The sequence below is a fragment of the Symphalangus syndactylus genome, chromosome 3 (genome assembly GCF_028878055.3).
Source record: "Symphalangus syndactylus isolate Jambi chromosome 3, NHGRI_mSymSyn1-v2.1_pri, whole genome shotgun sequence".
Lineage (NCBI taxonomy): Eukaryota > Metazoa > Chordata > Mammalia > Primates > Hylobatidae > Symphalangus > Symphalangus syndactylus.
The window spans coordinates 24,360,777-24,378,235 of NC_072425.2; the positions used below are offsets into that span (position 1 = coordinate 24,360,777).

At 43.9% G+C, this 17,459-nt stretch overlaps 1 protein-coding gene across 12 annotated transcripts in view; it reads left to right on the forward strand.

The window, feature by feature from the left end:
* The window catches only part of CDK5RAP2 (CDK5 regulatory subunit associated protein 2), a 191,903-nt gene that overhangs the window by 338 nt on the left and 174,106 nt on the right, over positions 1 to 17,459 (forward strand). For all 12 annotated transcript variants that reach the window (XM_055271298.2, XM_055271295.2, XM_055271301.2 and 9 more), the window contains exons 2-3: positions 8,216 to 8,283; positions 11,871 to 11,938. In XM_055271298.2, coding sequence (XP_055127273.1) covers positions 8,216 to 8,283; positions 11,871 to 11,938 — 136 coding nt within the window. The remainder of the gene's footprint in view (positions 1 to 8,215; positions 8,284 to 11,870; positions 11,939 to 17,459) is intronic.

The window sequence follows — 17,459 nt, forward strand, 5'->3', positions numbered from 1 at the left end:
TCTTGAGGGTGTCTGGCCAGGGGCAGTGTGTGGGGTGGGTTCCTTCGGAGAGGGTCTCTGGGGGGCCCACCAGCTGACACTCTGGAGGGCTGGGAGCCCCGACCTGTACCACAATTGCATGTAGCATTGCGCCACGTACTTTGTAGAGGGTGTGAAGAACAGGTAAGGGGTTTTCCGAAAGAGTAGGACGAGGTTGGGGCCACTTGGAGTATCCCGTTAGTGGGGATTGGTGGAGAACAGGGACCTTGAGGGCACCTGATGGTTCATTCTGGTTTGAGGGTTTGTTTTCATTATGGAGAGTGTATCCCGTATGCCCAGACTTTGCTTTTTGGGTCACATAGTGGCCACCCAGGAGGCAATGGAGTGCAATGGTTAAGAGCCTTGGCTGGAGTTGGACAAAACTGTATTCAAATCCAGCCCTATAAACTGGCTAGCTGTGTGACCTTGGTAAAGTGATTTCACCGGCTTTCCCATCTGTAAAATGGGCTAGTAATATCCACCCAACAGATTTGGAGTGAGGATTAAAAGAGGTGATGCCTGTCGAGCCATCAGCTTGGCAGGTGTAGTGCCTGCCACATAATCAGTGCTTAAAAAATGATCTTGTGTTGCCATTAGTGTTATTATTACTATTGTCATCAAAGGTGATATGAATCAGGGAATAATGGCCAAGAGTGGCCTCCCATGGACCTGGCCCAAGACACTGTGGGAGTCCCCATTGCTGGTGGAGCTGGGGTCTGGTAGGAAGGCCTAATAGAGTGCTACTCTGCTCCATGGCTGGCCCCTGTGGTTGTCCTGGACTCCTGGTTGGAGAGTGAGTAGAGGGAAGAGGAGGAGAACCCTGACTGAGAACCTGCACTGTTTATCCAGCTCTCCTATGGACAAGCTGCTGCTTTTAGTCAACAGATCCTAATTGAAAGGATGACTGTGGTATTTATTATGCTAACTGGGACACTTTTAAGAGTGAAAAGGGCCAGGTGCGGTGGCTCACCTGTGTAATCCCAGCCCTTGGGGAGGCTGAGGTGGGCCGATTTCTTGAGCTCAGGAGTGTGAGATCAGCCTGAGCAACATGGTGAAATCCTATCTCTACAAAAAATACAAAAATGAGCCAGGCGTGGTGGCATGCACTTGTAGTCCCAGCCGCTCGGGAGGCTGAGGCAGGAGGATTGCTTGAGCCCGGAAGGTTGATGCTGCAGTGAGCCGTGTTCATGCCACTGCACTGTAGCCTGGGTGATAAAGTGAGACTCTGTCTTTAAAAAAAAAAAAAAAAAAAAGGAAAAGTGAAAATAATTAATATTTATGCCCGGGCAGCAGACATAAATAGGGCCTATCTTGGGTAAACCTGGACAAATGGTTTTTCTGTTTATTGAGAACCTGCATGTATCAGGCACAGACTAACATGCTTTGCAGGTCCTGTCTAATTGGGTCCTGTGATATTTCATCATGCCCTTTTCTATCTATTTTATGTCCACTGCCCCAATATATTGGGAGTATGGCTTCTCTCCTGTATTGTCCTTTGCACCTCTAATAGTTTTTTATACTACAGTTTGAAAACTATTTTTTATTTATTTATTTTTTTGAGAGGGAGTCTCTCTCTGTCTCCAGGCTGGAGTGCAGTGGCGCGATCTCAGCTCACTGCAACCTCCAACTTCCGGGTTCAAGCAATTCTCCTGCCTTAGCCTCCCGAGTAGCTGGGATTACAGGAGTGCACCACCATGCCTGGCTAATTTTTGTATTTTTAGTAGAGATGGGATTTCACCAAGTTGGCCAGGATGGTCTCCATCTCCTGATCTCGTGATCTGCCTGCCCTGGCCTTTCAAAGTGCTGGGATTACAGGCGTGAGCCACCGCGCCCGGCCTGAGAACTATTTTTTAAATATAAATCTGCTCTTCACAGTCTGCTGCTTTATACTTTTAGTGCTGCTTATTGCCGTTATCATGACTTCCATTATTATTCTCTCTGATAGCCATTCTCATTTCAGTGCTTGTTGGCCAGACACTTGGGTTTTGGGGTCCCAGGCCTAGCTGGGTTTCAATCCCAGTTCTGCTACTTAACAACCCCTTGATCTAGGGCAAGTCACTCATCCTCTGTGAGCCTCAGTGTTTATCATCTGTAAAAGGGGTTGGTATAAAGCCTAGGGTTAGTAGCATAAGGATTAAAATGAATCTTAAAAAGTTTAGCTCAGTGTGTGACCCAGCGTTAACTACTCAACAGATCAGCAAATAATTCTCCTTTCCCTCATCTCCCTGCCTTTGCAGGACCTAGATACTGCATACATTCCATCTTAACCATTTTAAAGCATGGTTCAGCTGTATTAAATATACTTGTATTATTGCTCAACCGTCACCACTATCTATCTTTGTAACTCTCCATTTTGCAAAACAGAAACTGTGTCCCTGTTAAAACAGTAATCCCTATTCCCCTGTTCTCCCAGCCTCTGACAATCACCATTCTACTTTCTGTCTCTATGATTTTTTTTTTTTTTTTTTTTGAGACAGAGTCTTGCTCTGTTGCCCAGGCTGGAGTACAGTGGAGTGATCTTGGCTCACTGCAACCTCTGCCTCCAAGGGTTCAAGCAATTCTCGTGGTTCAGCCACTTAGTGGCTGGGACTACAGGCATGCCCCACTACGCCTGGCTAATTTTTGTATTTTTGGTAGAGACGGGGTTTCACCAGGTTGACCAGGCTGGTCTTGAACTCCTGGCCTGAAGTGTTCTGCCTGCCTCGGCCTCCCAAAGTGCTGGGATTATAGGTATGCGCCATTGCGCCCAGCCTGTCTCTATGATTTAGACTACTCTAAGTGTCGCATATAAGTAGACTCATACACTATTTATCCTTCTGTGACTGGTTTGTTTAACTTAGCATTGTGTCTTCAGGTTTCATGCATGTTGTAGTATGTGTCAGAATTTCTTTCCTTTTTAAGGCTTTTCTTTTTAATTTTTTTTAGAAACAGAGTCTTGCTCTGTTACCCAGGCTGGTCTTAAATTCCTGGGCACAAGTGACCCTCCTGCCTCTGCCTTGCTAAGTGCTGGGGTTACAGGCACAAGCCACTATGCCTGCCCTTCACCGATATTTTTATTGTCCTTTTGATTGTAGCCATCCTTTGAGTGTGACATGGTAGGTATCTTTTTTTTTTTTTTTTTTGAGACAGAGTCTCACTCCCTCGCCCAGGTTGGAGTGCAGTGGCGCAATTTCGGCTCACTGCAACCTCTGCCTTGTGGGTTCAAGCGATTCTCATGCCTCAGCCTCCCAAGTAGCTGGGACTACAGGCACATGCCACCATGCTCGGCTAATTTTTATATTTTTAGTAGAGACTGGGTTTCACCAGGTTGGCCAGGCTGGTGTCGAACTCTTGACCTGATCTGCCCGCCTCGGCCTCCCAAAGTGCTGGGATTACAGGAGTGAGCCTCCCCGCCTGGCCCTCATTGTGGTATTGATTACAGGTTAATGGCTACTGATGTGTTGAGCATCTTTCCATGTGCCTTTTAGCTATATTCTATTCCTTTGATATTTGGTATTTCTCATTCCACTTTCCATCTTGAGAAAAAGTCAGGACTTAGAGTTAATTTGACAAACTGGCATGGATCATCTACTATGGGCACATCCTGGGGCCTACATGTTGGGCCCAGAAGGCATCACTGGCTTTATCACCTTGCTCTTCAGAGAAGGCAGTGCCTTTTAGCCATTTGTACACTTTCTTCAGAGAAATGTATATTCAAATCCATCGTCCATTTAAAAAACGTGAATATATTTTGACCCAGCAATTCCACTTCTTGTCATCTATTCTAGAGAAATCCTCATACTTGTGCATACGGGACCTTATAAGGACATTCATATGACATTGCGTGTAAAAGAAAAACTTGGAAACAAATTGAATTATCATCAGTAGGCGATTGGGTAAATACACATCCTTTCAAAAGTATCTTTCAGACTGTGGCCCGTTGGTAGCTCATGAAATTCAATTTAGTAGGTTGCAACCAGGATTTAGAAAAGTAGAACAGAATAGAAAACATTTCAAGGATGAAGGGTAGTAATATTTCTTCTGTGGCTCATGGTCAGTAAAGTTTGAAGAACACCACTGTAGAAAGCTTTGTAGGAGTTAAAAACTTTGAGGCATATCTACTTGTACTGTCATGAAAACATCTTGAGGGCATATTAAGTAGAAGAAGGATGTTGTAGCATGATATATACTGTTTGATTGCATGTGTTTTATTTTTAAGCAGCAAAATTAAAACTATCTATGTAAAAACACATAAAAAGATCTGGAAGTTATAGGTCTTTTTGAAAACACTGATTACCTCTTAGGCGGGTACTAGATGGGAGCGAAGAGGAGCCAAGGGGAACTTTAGGCTTATCTGTATTTTTTTAAATTTATATATTTTTCTCTAAGAATAAAATGGCATGAAAAAGGGGTTGTTAAAAGACAAAAGTGAGTTTGTTCGTGTAATCGTTGTCGGACTGTGGTGTCTGGTCTCATCCATGACTCTCATAAAACAATTTGTCAAGGAGACAGTCCCCTTGGGTCTTGTGGTTTGAGTGGACAATTGTTGCTGGCATATGTAGGCATAGAAAGAGGTCACTCCTCACAGGAAGGGGAACATCACGCTCCGGGGACTGTTGTGGGGTGGGGGGAGGGGGGAGGGACAGCATTAGGAGATACACCTAATGCTAAATGACGAGTTAATGGGTGCAGGAAATCAACATGGCACATGGATACATATGTAACAAACCTGCACATTGTGCACATGTACCCTAAAACCCTAAAGTATAATAAAAAAAAAAAAAAAAAAATAAAAAAAAAAAAAAAGAAAGAGGTCACTCCTTTTCGGTAGCAATAGAGCAAGATAGGAGGATGAGGTGGTGGAGCTCAGGTGAAGGTCCATTCAATCACTCAAAAATTATCCACCAACAGTTGCTACAGCTGGGTGCGGTGGCTCATGCCTGTAATCCTAGCACTTGGGAGGCTGAGGCAGTCAGGTCACCTGAGCTCAGGAATTCAAGACCAGCCTGGCCAACGTGGTGAATCTCCATCTCTACTAAAAGTACAAAAAATTAGCCCGGCATGGTTTTGCATGCCTGTAATCCTAGCTGCTTGGGAGGCTGAGGCACGAGAATCGCTTGAATACGGAAGGCGGAGGTTGCAATGAGGTGAGATCACGCCACTGCACTCCAGCCTGGGCGACAGAGTGAGAGTCTCCAAAAAACCAAACCAAAACGAAACAGTCGTTATGATGGCTGTGCCCCTTGCTGAGTGATGGAAACCTTATGCCTCAGTCCATTCGGCCCTTACCACCACCACCCCCCAGCCACCCCCCACCTCCGGGAAGGCGTCAGGGGTACCAGGGTGGTGTAGGTTCACAGCAGGGGGTTAAAGTCAGGCTGGCTTGGAGTTTCCAGCCTATTAACTTTTGGGTCTTTGCTTCCTCATTAAAAAAAAAAAAAAAAAAAAGGGCAACATTAAAAAGTACCATGAACTGCAGAAAGACTATAGTGAGGATTAAACCTGATTTTAGTTTCAAACATTCAGTTTAGAAAATGGACTTTAATCCTGTGGTGAGGATGAAAGGGAAGGCTGCCTGTCCTGTGCTGAATGTGGTGCTTGTGCAGCATGGGTGCCCCATACAAGGGCAGGTTTCTTAGATTGTGCTTTATTTTGCACATGAGGAAACTGGTACTCCACCATGTGTCACATTTATATAGGAGCTTTGGGCAGTCCACACACAGGCTAGCAAGTGGAAGAGGCACTGGGATCCTGGATTTTGGGCTCGGCTTTGCCACTAACTTTTGTGATTTTGAGCAAATAAGTTCCTAACCCATTTCTGGGTTTCAGTCTTTTCGTCTGTGGAATAAGATCATATCTGAGCCCTTTTGTTTTGCTCACATTGTTTTTATTTCTAGTGAGTCTCCCTCAGCCCCAACCTTAATTATAAGGCTACAAGTGAATGGAAAGAGGGAGCTGCTTGGGGCTGGAGGTGTAGTTGGAACTGACTGGAGGGTGCAGATGACAGAGATTCATAGCATTTTAAAAGTGGGTAGGTAAAGCCCGAGTGGAAATTTGGCAGGATCCAAGCAAAACTTTCTGCATTACATAGTGGTTTTGTCTGAGTTGGGATGTCAGATGTCATTTTTCAAACTTCAGTGTTTGCCTGTAGGAAGCTTGTCTAAGACCAGAATCTTTGGCTTTGTTTGCTAGGTACTTTTCAGCTGTGATTGATCTTGGCTTGAGTTATTCAGGGTCAGTTTTAGCCAGTGGGAGTTAATGTAATGGCTCTGGTGGAGAGAACCCCAGATTGAGAATGTAGGAACAGACATTAGGCCGAGCTGGGCCAATAACCTGGTGTTGTGACCTTGGGCTTCTGGACCACCATCTGCAAAAGGTGATGGTTGAACTTGATTTTAGTTTTTAAAATTCAGTTTAGAAAATTGACTTTGTCCTTTTAGTGATGTTTATTGGAGGAAATTGAGAATTATATAACATTAAAAAGGAAGAAGACCTCTCATTTCCCTACTAATGATGATTTTTAATATTTCAGTGTATTTCCTTTGTCTCGTTATATAGCTATAGCCCACCTATTTCCAAAACGGACTTGAGGTGACTTCAGTATTTATGTACTGTATATATTTGTTTTCATAATTGAGGACATATTCTGTTTACGTTTTTTCATTTACCTTTATAGGGGGCACATTTTTTTTTTAATTTTTTTTTTTTTTTTTTTGAGACAGAGTCTCACCCAGGCTCGAGTGCAGTGGTGTGATCTCAGCTCACTTCAACCTCTGCCTCCTGGGTTCAAGTGATTCTTCTGCCTCAGCCTCTCAAGAGCTAGGACTACAGGCACCTGCCACAATGCCCAGCTAATTTTTGTATTTTTATTAGAGATGGGGTTTTACCATGTTGGCCAGGCTGGTCTCCAACTCCTGATCTCAAGTGATGCACTGGCCTTGGCCTCCCAAAATACTGGGATTATAGGCATGAGTCACTGCACCCTGCCTGGACACATTTTTTTGTGATCATTTTCTTGATGTTGGAATTGTATGTTTCCAATTTTTTGCCTGTTTTTGATCTTGAAGGTACATTCCAACTCCAAAGTTTGGTGGTCAGGCAAAATTGTCCTAGGAGCACAATGAATTTGGATTTAGAGGCATGGAAAGAGCAAATTGCCAAGAAGTCAAGCTGAGTTTCCATCAACTCTTACTTTACAGTGTGGGATAGGGAAGTATTCATGGGGGTTGGACATAAAAGACCTGGCTTCTGGAGCTGACTTTCCACAGAACTGCCATGTGACCCTGGCTAGGACAGTAAAATTGTCTGGGCCTTGGGGCCTTCCTTTGAAAAATGTGTGCACCCTCAGGGAATTAGGCAATTCTAATGATGGTAAATCTTTTATAAATTGTAAAGCACTGTAGGTTTCAAGGCGACATGGTATTTTGCTCCCATTTGTGGAGTACCCACAATATACTGATACCTTGCTGTATCTTGTTTAATTGCCAATTACTCTGTGAGGTAGCTGCTGTTCTCCTTTTACAATTGAAGAAAGTGAGGCTCAGAGAGATACATGGCAGAGCTTAGAATAGATCAGGGTAGTGTCTTTTGTGTCACACCACACCTCCTATTATGGGTTAGTTTTCTTTCAATGTCTCCAGATCCTCACTGAAGGTATTTATGTAATTCAACCAGGACAACTTCTTGGATCAGTGAATTTTGCATTGTTTGACATTCTTAAAGCATCTAAATTGGTGTCTGATTCCCAGAGGTGGTGATACGCATATTAATAGTCATAATGATAATAGTAACAACAACAATAGTTGCCATTTACTGAACACTTACTATGTGCTTTGTGTTTATATACATGAACGAATTTAATTTTTACAGGGAGGGCATGGTATCCCCATGTACCAGATTAAGAAGGTGAGACTCAGAAACATAAGTAGCTTGTACTTGTCACAGTGCCTCTGCCACTAGCACATATTTGGAACACAGAACATTTGATGTATGACTGAATGAATGAAATTACTGAAGGTCACTCAGCTATCAAGTGTTGGAGCTGGAACTCAGCCCCAAAGCCTGAGTTCTTAACCTCTGCGCTTCATGCCTCATAGGTAGCTCAGCTGTGTGCGTCCCTCCCGGCCATGGGATGATTGTCATGTGCAGTCCAGACGGTCTTAACAGTCTCTGTTGTTCAAACATTAGCTCATCTCTTTTCTCATGTGTTCTCTCCTAGTGGCCTTGTTCCCAATGTACCAGATGACCTGGATGGCATCAACCCCAGTGCTGGCTTGGGAAATAGTGGTAAGTACACAGAACCAGGCATTCTCTTGAGTAAAGAACAAGGAAAGTAGACATTAGACTGTGAGCATCTTGAACTTTCATATCTCTGGGGCCCAGAGGCTTCCGTGAACTGGCACACAGTAGGTGCTCAGTATTTTTTGTATGTATTGATTTGCTGTCCACCTCCTTTCATAAACACTGGACTAGAGGAATTGTTGTCCTTTTGGCCATACTTCATGAATTTCGTTTGTTGCTACTAAAGCTCTAGGGATTCAGTGAGCGTTTGCTGAACTGAACAACTGCACGGAGGCTGGACATTGAGTTGGCGGCTAGGCCAGTGGCTGGAGGCCCAGGAGAGCTGCCATCTGGACTCTAGCATGCCAAGGCCTTCCTGGCAGGCTGCTGGATCCTGTTTGCCGGCTGAGGCCCCGCATTCCTACACGGGCCTGCCCTTTGGAGACAAATAGCTGGTTAGACCACAGGAGACGGCGCTGAGTAAATAAGTAGCGTATTGTGTTTAAGCTGGATTATGAGGAGACTTTGCAGTTTGGGTCTAGCTAAGCATTCTTCATAATTTTTATTTCTGAAAAAAGTGAATGCTTAAGCATCTCTGTGGGTAGTGCTAGTTTTTGCAAAATATCTCTAAGATATTTTGACTTGTTTTTTTTTTTTTCTCTTCTCCACAGTGCTGAGATATGTGCAAAAGGAGGGAGATTTTGGAGCAGACAGGAAAAGAGTCCCAGGGTTTCTTACTGGAAAATCCCTTAACTTACAGGGCACCCTCATGTTTTCCTGAGGAACCTATTAACTTTTACTTTATTTTTACTTTTTATTTTTTTGAGACAGGGTCTTGCCCTGTCACCCAGGCTGGGAGTGCAGAGGTGCGATCATGAACAGTGCAGCCTTGACCTCTTGGACTCAAGCGATTCTCCCATCTCAGTCTCTCTAGTATCTGGGACTACAGGCGTGCGCCACGACACCCGGCTAATTTTTGTATTTTTTGTAGGACGGTTTTGCCATGTTGCCCAGGCTGGTCTCGAATTCCTGGACTCAGGCGATCCACCTGCGTCAGCTTCCCAAAGTGCTGGGATTACAGGCATGAGCCACTGCACTCATTGGCAACTTTTACTTCAAATGCAAAATCCAACAAGTCTGATTTGAGATGGAGTCTCGCTCTGTTGCCCAGGCTGGAGTGCAGTGGTGTGATCTCGGCTCACCGCAACCTGTGCCTTGTGGGTTCAAGCAATTCTCCTGCCTCAGCCTCCCGAGTAGCTGGGATTACAGGCACACGCCACCACGCCCAGCTAATTTTTGTATTTTTAGTAGAGACAGAGTTCACCATGTTGGCCAGGCTGGTCTCGAACTCCTGACCTCAGGTGATCTGCCCGCCTCAGCCTCCCAAAGTGCTGGGATTACAGGCATGAGCCACCATGCCCGGCCAGCCTATTTTCTTAATTTAGCCGATAGCATACATTTGCTTCATGCCAGACTCTGGGCTCAGTGCTAAAATTCAACATCAAATGTGGTTACTGTTAAGCTGAGAAGACAGACAAACTCTTATGAGAAATGGTATGATCAGTGTCAGGAGCAAAGACGTGTCAAGTGCTGTGAGAGGGGATTAAAGGGAGATTTCCTCTGGTGTGGGGGTGGGTCAGGCTAGAGTTTCCCAAGAAGTTGATATGGAGCAGAGACCTGAATAAGTTGGATGTAGGTAAGGAAAAAGGAGGGGATGAGCATCCCAGACACAGGTGAGGGCATGGCCCGTTTGAGGAACAGGAAAACAAACCAGCATGCCCTTCACAGTCTGCCCTGCCCACTCCTTAGCCTCTTTTCTGCTAAGTGGTTTCTGAACACCATGCCCGCTCCCACCTCTGTGCTTTTACCTGGGGTGTCTCTCCTTCCTTTTGTTCCTCATCTGCCCAGTGCCTGCTTGCTTCCTCTTTAAGACTCAGCTCAAAGCTCACCACCCTTTTTGGCTCTCCCCAGGCTAAGGTGTACTTTCCTCTCTCAACATTGTGTATTTCACTTCATCTCATCTCATCTCATCTCATTTCATTTATTCCTGTTGGCTACTTTTAAAGTATCGGAATCAGACTAGTTCTCACCCACCTATACTTCCATCCTACTCCAAACCACCATGATCTGCGGCCTAGATTATCCCAATATTCTCCTAACTGGTTTCCCTGTTTCTCTCCTAAGCCCCTTACAGTCTGTTCTCAGAAAGGCAGCCAGAGGGAGCCTGTGGAAACCTAAGTCGAATCATCTTACTTCTTAGCTGCAAACCTTTCAGCGGCTCCTCAGAGTCCTTAGAAGATCCTGAAAACCGTATACAGTCTGTCCCCGTTTACCTCTCTCACCTCGTCTCCTGCTGTCCCCCTTTGTTTATTGAACTCCAGCCTATTGGCCTCTTGACTGTTCCCCAGACCCACTGGGGACCATGCTTCCACCTCAGGCTTCTCCCTGAATGTGGAGAATTCTCCCCCAGGTAACTGGTCCTTTCTCTTCAAGTCTGCCCAGATGTCACCTTCTCAGTGAGACCTTCCTTAACCACCTTACCTAAAATGGCAGTCCTCACCCCATGCCTCCTATTTCCTATCCTTATCTACTTTATTTTTCACCATAGCATTTATCACCTTTTAACATATTATGCAGTTGTCCTTTTGTTTTGTTTATTGTATTTCCTCCCTCTAGACTATCGGCTGCATTTGTTTGTTTCCTGATGTTTCCACATCTAGAAAGGGGCCTAGCAGAAAGTGGACTCTCTGCATATATTTTGGAAGAATGAACATACTCACTCAGCACACATTTACTGAACACCTACAAAGTGCCACGGGCTTTATTCAGCCTGATAACAGTTAGTTTAGATCTCCATCCTGCCCACTCGATAGGGAACCTCTTGGATGCAGGATTAGTGTCTCCTTCACCGTTGTTTCCTCAGCACACAGGATGGGGCTTGCTACTGAGTAGGTGTGTAATACATGTTTGTTCAGTTAAAGATGCTGCGAAGAGATTTGGATATTGGCACAGTCTTTAAAACAGGTCAGCAATTTCCGGTCCACTGCTTGCTTTTGAAAATAAACTTTTATTGGAACACAACCACTTTGTTTATGGATTGTTTGTGGCTGTTTTTGTGTGACAACAGAGGATTTGAGTAGTTGTGACAGATTTTAGACTTTGTGTATGGCCCACAAAGCCTAAAATATTGTCTGGCGTTTTAAGAATAAGTTTGCCAACCCCTGCTGTCAAGTCAGTTAGATGTGCTTTGTTGTAATTACTGACATGAGAAGATGACACTGTTCAGTAAGGTAATTTCATGAAATAAGGAAGTATATATCAGGACAGTCTGCTTTGCAAAATGCTTGATGTGTTTGCTGGGTTCATCCTCTGAAGTGCACATTGTTACTTTGGGGTTAGTTTAAGTAATTTGTAAATTAATGGTTTAGAGCTTTCCCTGGAGTAAAATCAGTAAATCACAACAGACAGCAAGTACCAGCCATATGTACTGTGGAAGTAGTTCATGCTGTTTTCCTCTCTGGGCTTTATTCCCCAATAGGAACACTGGGCAGTTTGCGTGCTGTGACGTTTTCCTCTATTTTACCTTTTTACAGTGCTCCCAAATGTGTCAGAAGAAACAGTGTCTCCCACCAGAGCACGGAACATGAAGGACTTTGAAAATGTAAGTGGAAATACCAAATTACTGTCCCCAACAAATTGTGTCTGCTGCCACTGTCCAGCCAGACCCAGGAAAGCTGTGTTTCTTGAGATCTAAGTTCGGTGATGCCAGAGGTAGGAGGGGTGCCATGTCTCATGGACATCTTCTGTGAGACTTTTACGTACACATGCAGTCAGCCCTTTACACAGGGCCAAATATAGGTTCTGACGGGATCAGCAGTTTTCAACTTTGGGTGAAACTTTTGGTTTTCAACTTTGGTTTTCAAGTTTGGTGTCTTTCTGGTGTCCTAAAGGTGAGGATGTTCCCATGTTGCACAGTTGAGGGGAGCTAACATTTGTCAAGGGCCTTACTATTACTATAAGCCATGTCATTTATGGTCCCCTATTTGATGCTCACTGCAACCTTTGAGGTATTTTGTATGATTCCCATTTTACAGGTAAGGAATCTTAAGACTAGGAGAGACTTGTTTATGGTCATATAATATATTAGTGTCAGAGTTGGGATTTGAATCCAGGTTTTTATTAATTCCAAAGCCATTATTCTTTCCACTGCATTGTGCCTCCCCTTGCATTTTGTAGACTTTATCTTTGTTGCTGTTGAATGAAATGTGAGTAGCCTGTACCGAGTACTGTGTAGTTTTCTTTCTGAGAATGGATTACTTGGTGATAGATTTGGCTTCAGTGCTTAATGTCTTCCAGCATTGTGTCTTTCATTTATTAGCAGAGGGGGTTTGTTGTCAAGTAACAGGAAAATAAGGTTATTTTCCCAATTCCAATTCTCTTTAACAAGTTACCTGTTCAGTGCTCTCATTTATCATGGGAAGAATTAGACCCTTCTTCATTTGTAAGCAAATGAAATCCATACTATGCAAGACACAAGAGATATTTATCAGAGAGAAGATGGAGGACACAGAGAGAAGGACATTCCACAATTATGTTTCTCTCTCCCCAGTTGTCTTTACAGAGCAGAGTGGTGCTGTCTCTGGATTTAATTTAGAATACTCATTACTGCTAATAGTTACCTGCAAACCACCAGTGACCAATTGAAGAAATGACTTGTCAGATCTCTAATGGAAACAAGTAATTTCTGAGCTTTGAGTTGTTATAATTTCAGCTGTACAACTCGATCTATGCTGTGGGGTCTGGGGCCTCAAACAAATGAGATTTGATTATTCTACATCGTGTATAATTAAAATATGCTGTACTATTAAATGGTTGTTCCTGTTTTATCATAAGAGTAATAACAGCTGCTGTTTATTGAGCTCTTGGTCTGAGCTGGGCACTTTAAGTGCAAAGCTCTTTGTATATGTTACTTTAATATTAAAGCGGCTCTGCAAGATAGTTATTTCATTTTTGAAGGGCACTGTTTTACATTTTATTTCGAAATTGGGAAGTTTCACAGAATATTAGAATTTTGGCTTCACATCTTTTATCTGCTTATTGAACTGAAAGGAATCCTAGAATTGAGCACAACTCTCTTTATTATATATAGGAGAAACTGAGGCCCAGGGATGTGATGTGGCAAAATTGTTCTCAGAGGCAGTCTGTGCTGCCTAAGGCCCGTGGCTTCTGGAGCCAGGCTGCTTGTTTGTCCACTTCTCCTGGGTGCCCTGTGGCCGGTCACTTAACTGCTCTGTACTTCCCTCATTTTAACAGTGGGCATAATAACAGTACCTACTTCATAGGGTTGTTAGGAGGATTGAATGAGTGAATATTGCAGAGCACAGAGTACATTCTATGTGTTTGCCATCACTGCTTCTTCCTTTCTTACTGTTATTGTTATAATTACTGTTATTTTTTTTTCCACTCTGCCATGTGACTCAAGTTTTCCTTGTTCAGATGTGTTCTTGATGACCTAAATCCTGTTTTACTTGAAGGTGAGGGAGAGCCTTCTATGCCAACATGTTTTAGGATTTATGTTTTTTTCTTTATGACTGTAGTCCTTTGGCTGCTGTTAGGTTTTTATGGCATTAATATTTTTTATTGTAGCATTTTCAGGAGCAAATTCTGCAGCCGGAATTGAAATGGCCACACACTGTTCTCGATGTCTCCCTTTCAGGTCTTTATGAGTCACTGAAATTTTTCATTTGGCCTGAGTTACAAAATGCGTGATCTCTATGTAGTGGTAGTCTGAACTTTCTGTGGGATGCTTATAGGAATTGCTCTTGGCATCTAAAACTAATTTTAAGAGCATGCGTATTAAAGAGGGGGCTGACTTACTTTGGGTTTAAAGTGGAAACTCATGATTTGTCCTATTCTAGTCTCAGATGATTGATACCTAACCATCAGGAGTTGCATTTAGTTGGGGGCTGGCAACACATAGGTCACCTTCTGGTTTTCCTCAGAGTTCATCCATTTAATAAACATTTTTTAATATATGCCACTGTGCATGACGAGTTAATGGGTGCAGCACACCAACATGGCACATGGATACATATGTAACAAACCTGCACATTGTGCACATGTGCCCTAAAACTTAAAGTATAATAATAATAAAATATATATATACACACACACACACACACACACACACACATATATATATATATATGCCACTGTGCCAGGCTCTCTGCCAGGGTAAATCTGCAGTGGATTAAGACCAGGTAAGTCCCCCTGTCCAGAGGCTCATAGTCTGGTTGGGAAGATGGATAGGAAAATAGTGCAGGGACAGAAGTAAGTCTAAGGTGCTGTGGGGCCACAGAGGAGGGGTTATGACTCGGGGTTCAGAGAAGCCCCTGGAGGAGATGTTGCCTGAGTTGGGTCATTAGGGACAGGTACGGATTGGTCAATTTGGGAGAGCTAGGGAGCATCCCAGGCACAAGGACTCACATGTGCAAACGTAGAGAGATGCATGACAGGGTTGGAGGAGTTCAGGGAGTTGTAAGTTCTCTTTGGCTGGAAGGAGGCTGTGTGAGGGGAGCTGAGAGAAGTGAGGCCATTGAAGCAGGCAGGGGCCAGCTCCTGCAGGTTCTTGAATGTTACACTGCTTTGTTTGGTTTTTGTCGTGAAGATGAAAGGGAGCCAGCAGTGGATTTTAATCTGGGGAGGGAAATGACCAGAATTGTGCTTTCAAAAGCTTACCAGGCTGGTGACTATGAGGAGAAGTGTTTGGAGGGGAGCAAGGCTGGTGGTAAGGTGATGAGTTAAAAGGCTGCTGTGGTGTTGTGGGCCCAAAGGGAGGAATGTGGAGCTAAGGGCATGGAATGAAGGGATATTTAGAATGGAGTTAATTTCAGAGCTGGAGGAGCTCTAGGGATCATCTCTTCCAGTCCTTTCATTTGACATGTAGGGACTCTGAAGCCCAGACAGGGGTAGGGACTTATTCAGCTTTGAACCCAGGTCTTCTATCAAAGGAAGTCCTTTCTATTTCATTTGACTGTTCTGTGCAAGTACTCACTCTGGCATGTGAAAACTCGTGTCTTCTTTTTGGTCTCTAAACTGGTAATCCATTGTCTAATATCCTCATTAGCTGAGGGTATAATCACCTGTATGGCAGGCCTTATGGTAGGAAGTAGGTAAATCAGTTGCTCTTCTATGGGAGCCTGTCTTATTGGTCTTCCCTCCCTAGACCAGAGGAGGCCTCACGGAGGCAGCATTTTGTGAAGGCCTGTACCTGTTGTGACTTGTTCTGGACACTAGTATCTCTCTCTCCCTTTAAAAAACATGTTTTTTGGGTGAGTAGGGAAGACCCAGAATCTGGTACAACATATGCTGTCCAAGTAGCTATCTTTATGAACATGTGGAAGAGTTTAATCTTGGCTTTTGACAGGGAATGACATGGATAACTTTCCATTCTCGATACTGATGGATGGCATTATTATTGGCTGTGTAATATTAAATAAAGGCTTACTAAAAGGGATAGATTGAGCCATAATTTATTTAACCTTACTGTGGGACATTTCAACTTGTTTCTAATTTCTCACTTTTATAAACAAAGCTGTGATGAATCTCCTTGTGCATATATCTTTTTATAGTTATGTGATTTTTTTTTTTTTTTTTTTTGAGACAGAGTCTCTCTCTGTTGCCCAGGCTGGAGTGGAGTGGCATGATCTTGGCTCACTGCAGCCTCCACCTCCTGGGTTCAAGCGATTCTCCTGCTCCAGCCTCCCTAGTAGCTGAGATTACAGGCGTATGCCACCATGCCCGGCTAATTTTTTGTATTTTTAGTACAGATGGGGTTTCACCGTGTTAGCCAGGATGGTCTCACCATGTTAGCCAGGATGGTCTTGATCTCCTGACCTTGTGATCCGCCTGCCTTGGCCTCCCAAAGTGCTGGGACTACAGGCGTGAGCCACCATGCCTTGCTGAGTGATTTTTTTTTTTTAAGGGTAGATTCCTAGAAATAAAATTTCTGGATGTTGGAGATATTAAGCATAACTTACATGCAATAAACAATAGATACTGTGGAATAGGATTTGTTATGTCTGGCAGCTTCCTAAGGAATTGAAAGAACTCTTAGCCAGGTGTGGCTGAAACAATTGCCTGTGTCCTCTCCACACCTGATCTCCTTATCTTTTGCTGTTCTGTTCTTATACCCACCTGCCCTGAGATGTTGGCATTCTTGCATTGAGGCCCTTATTCCTGTTGTTGAAAATTCTTGGCCTCAGCCGAGGCAGTTGGTCAAATTTGAGTGTTTTGTTTGTGGTTTCACTAGGAGGTTTGCATATTTAAATTTGCTATAATATGTTGTGAGTTACTTACTACCAGATCATAGCTCCCTCGCCTTCCACCGCTGGCCCACTTGTATGGCCCTGAAGCTTTCAGAAGCACCATGGTGTGTAGATACGACATGGATTTGAGAATGATGAGGACTGGGTTTCAGGCTTGGCCCTGCCACTTACTGACCTGTGGCCTTAAATGGGTTGCTTCTAAAACCTCATGTGTAAAATGGGGCTACTACTGTCTTTCCTTCAGTTATTAATTAGGTAAGGCATGGAAAGCACCTAGCATGATGCTTGGTGCATAGAGGGTACTCAATAAATGCTGATGTCTGCTCTAATGCAAAGATTCTGTTGACTACAACCACTGCCCTGGGTTCTGCCCCATCATTGTTCAGTTTCTGTACATCCTTCTGTGATGTTTCTTTGACCTTGGAATAAAATCCCTAACCTTGGTCCATGAGAACCTGCCCTGTGTGATTGGCAGCTTCCTGTCTTTCTGAACTCAGCATATTCCTCTCCTCATCGTACACTGCTCTAGCCACACAGGCTGCTCTTCCTCAGCCACACCCACCTTGTCCCAGTGCCAGGGCCTTTGTGCATGCTCCACCCTCTGCCTGGATGCCCTTTCTCCCTTTCCTTGAATGGCAGGCCCCTGGACCTTCTTGCCTCAGCTTGAATGTGGCCTTGTTAGAGAGGCTACCCCTAACTCCTTTCTCAACTCATGATTCTGTCTTCTAGCAAGTACTCAGTGCCCTGTCTCTCCCACCATGACTCTTGTGACAGTTTGTGATTATTTCTTTATTAGTGTACTTGCTTAACATGTGTCTCTGTTCAATGTCTGGTACTCAACGCTGAACCTAACAA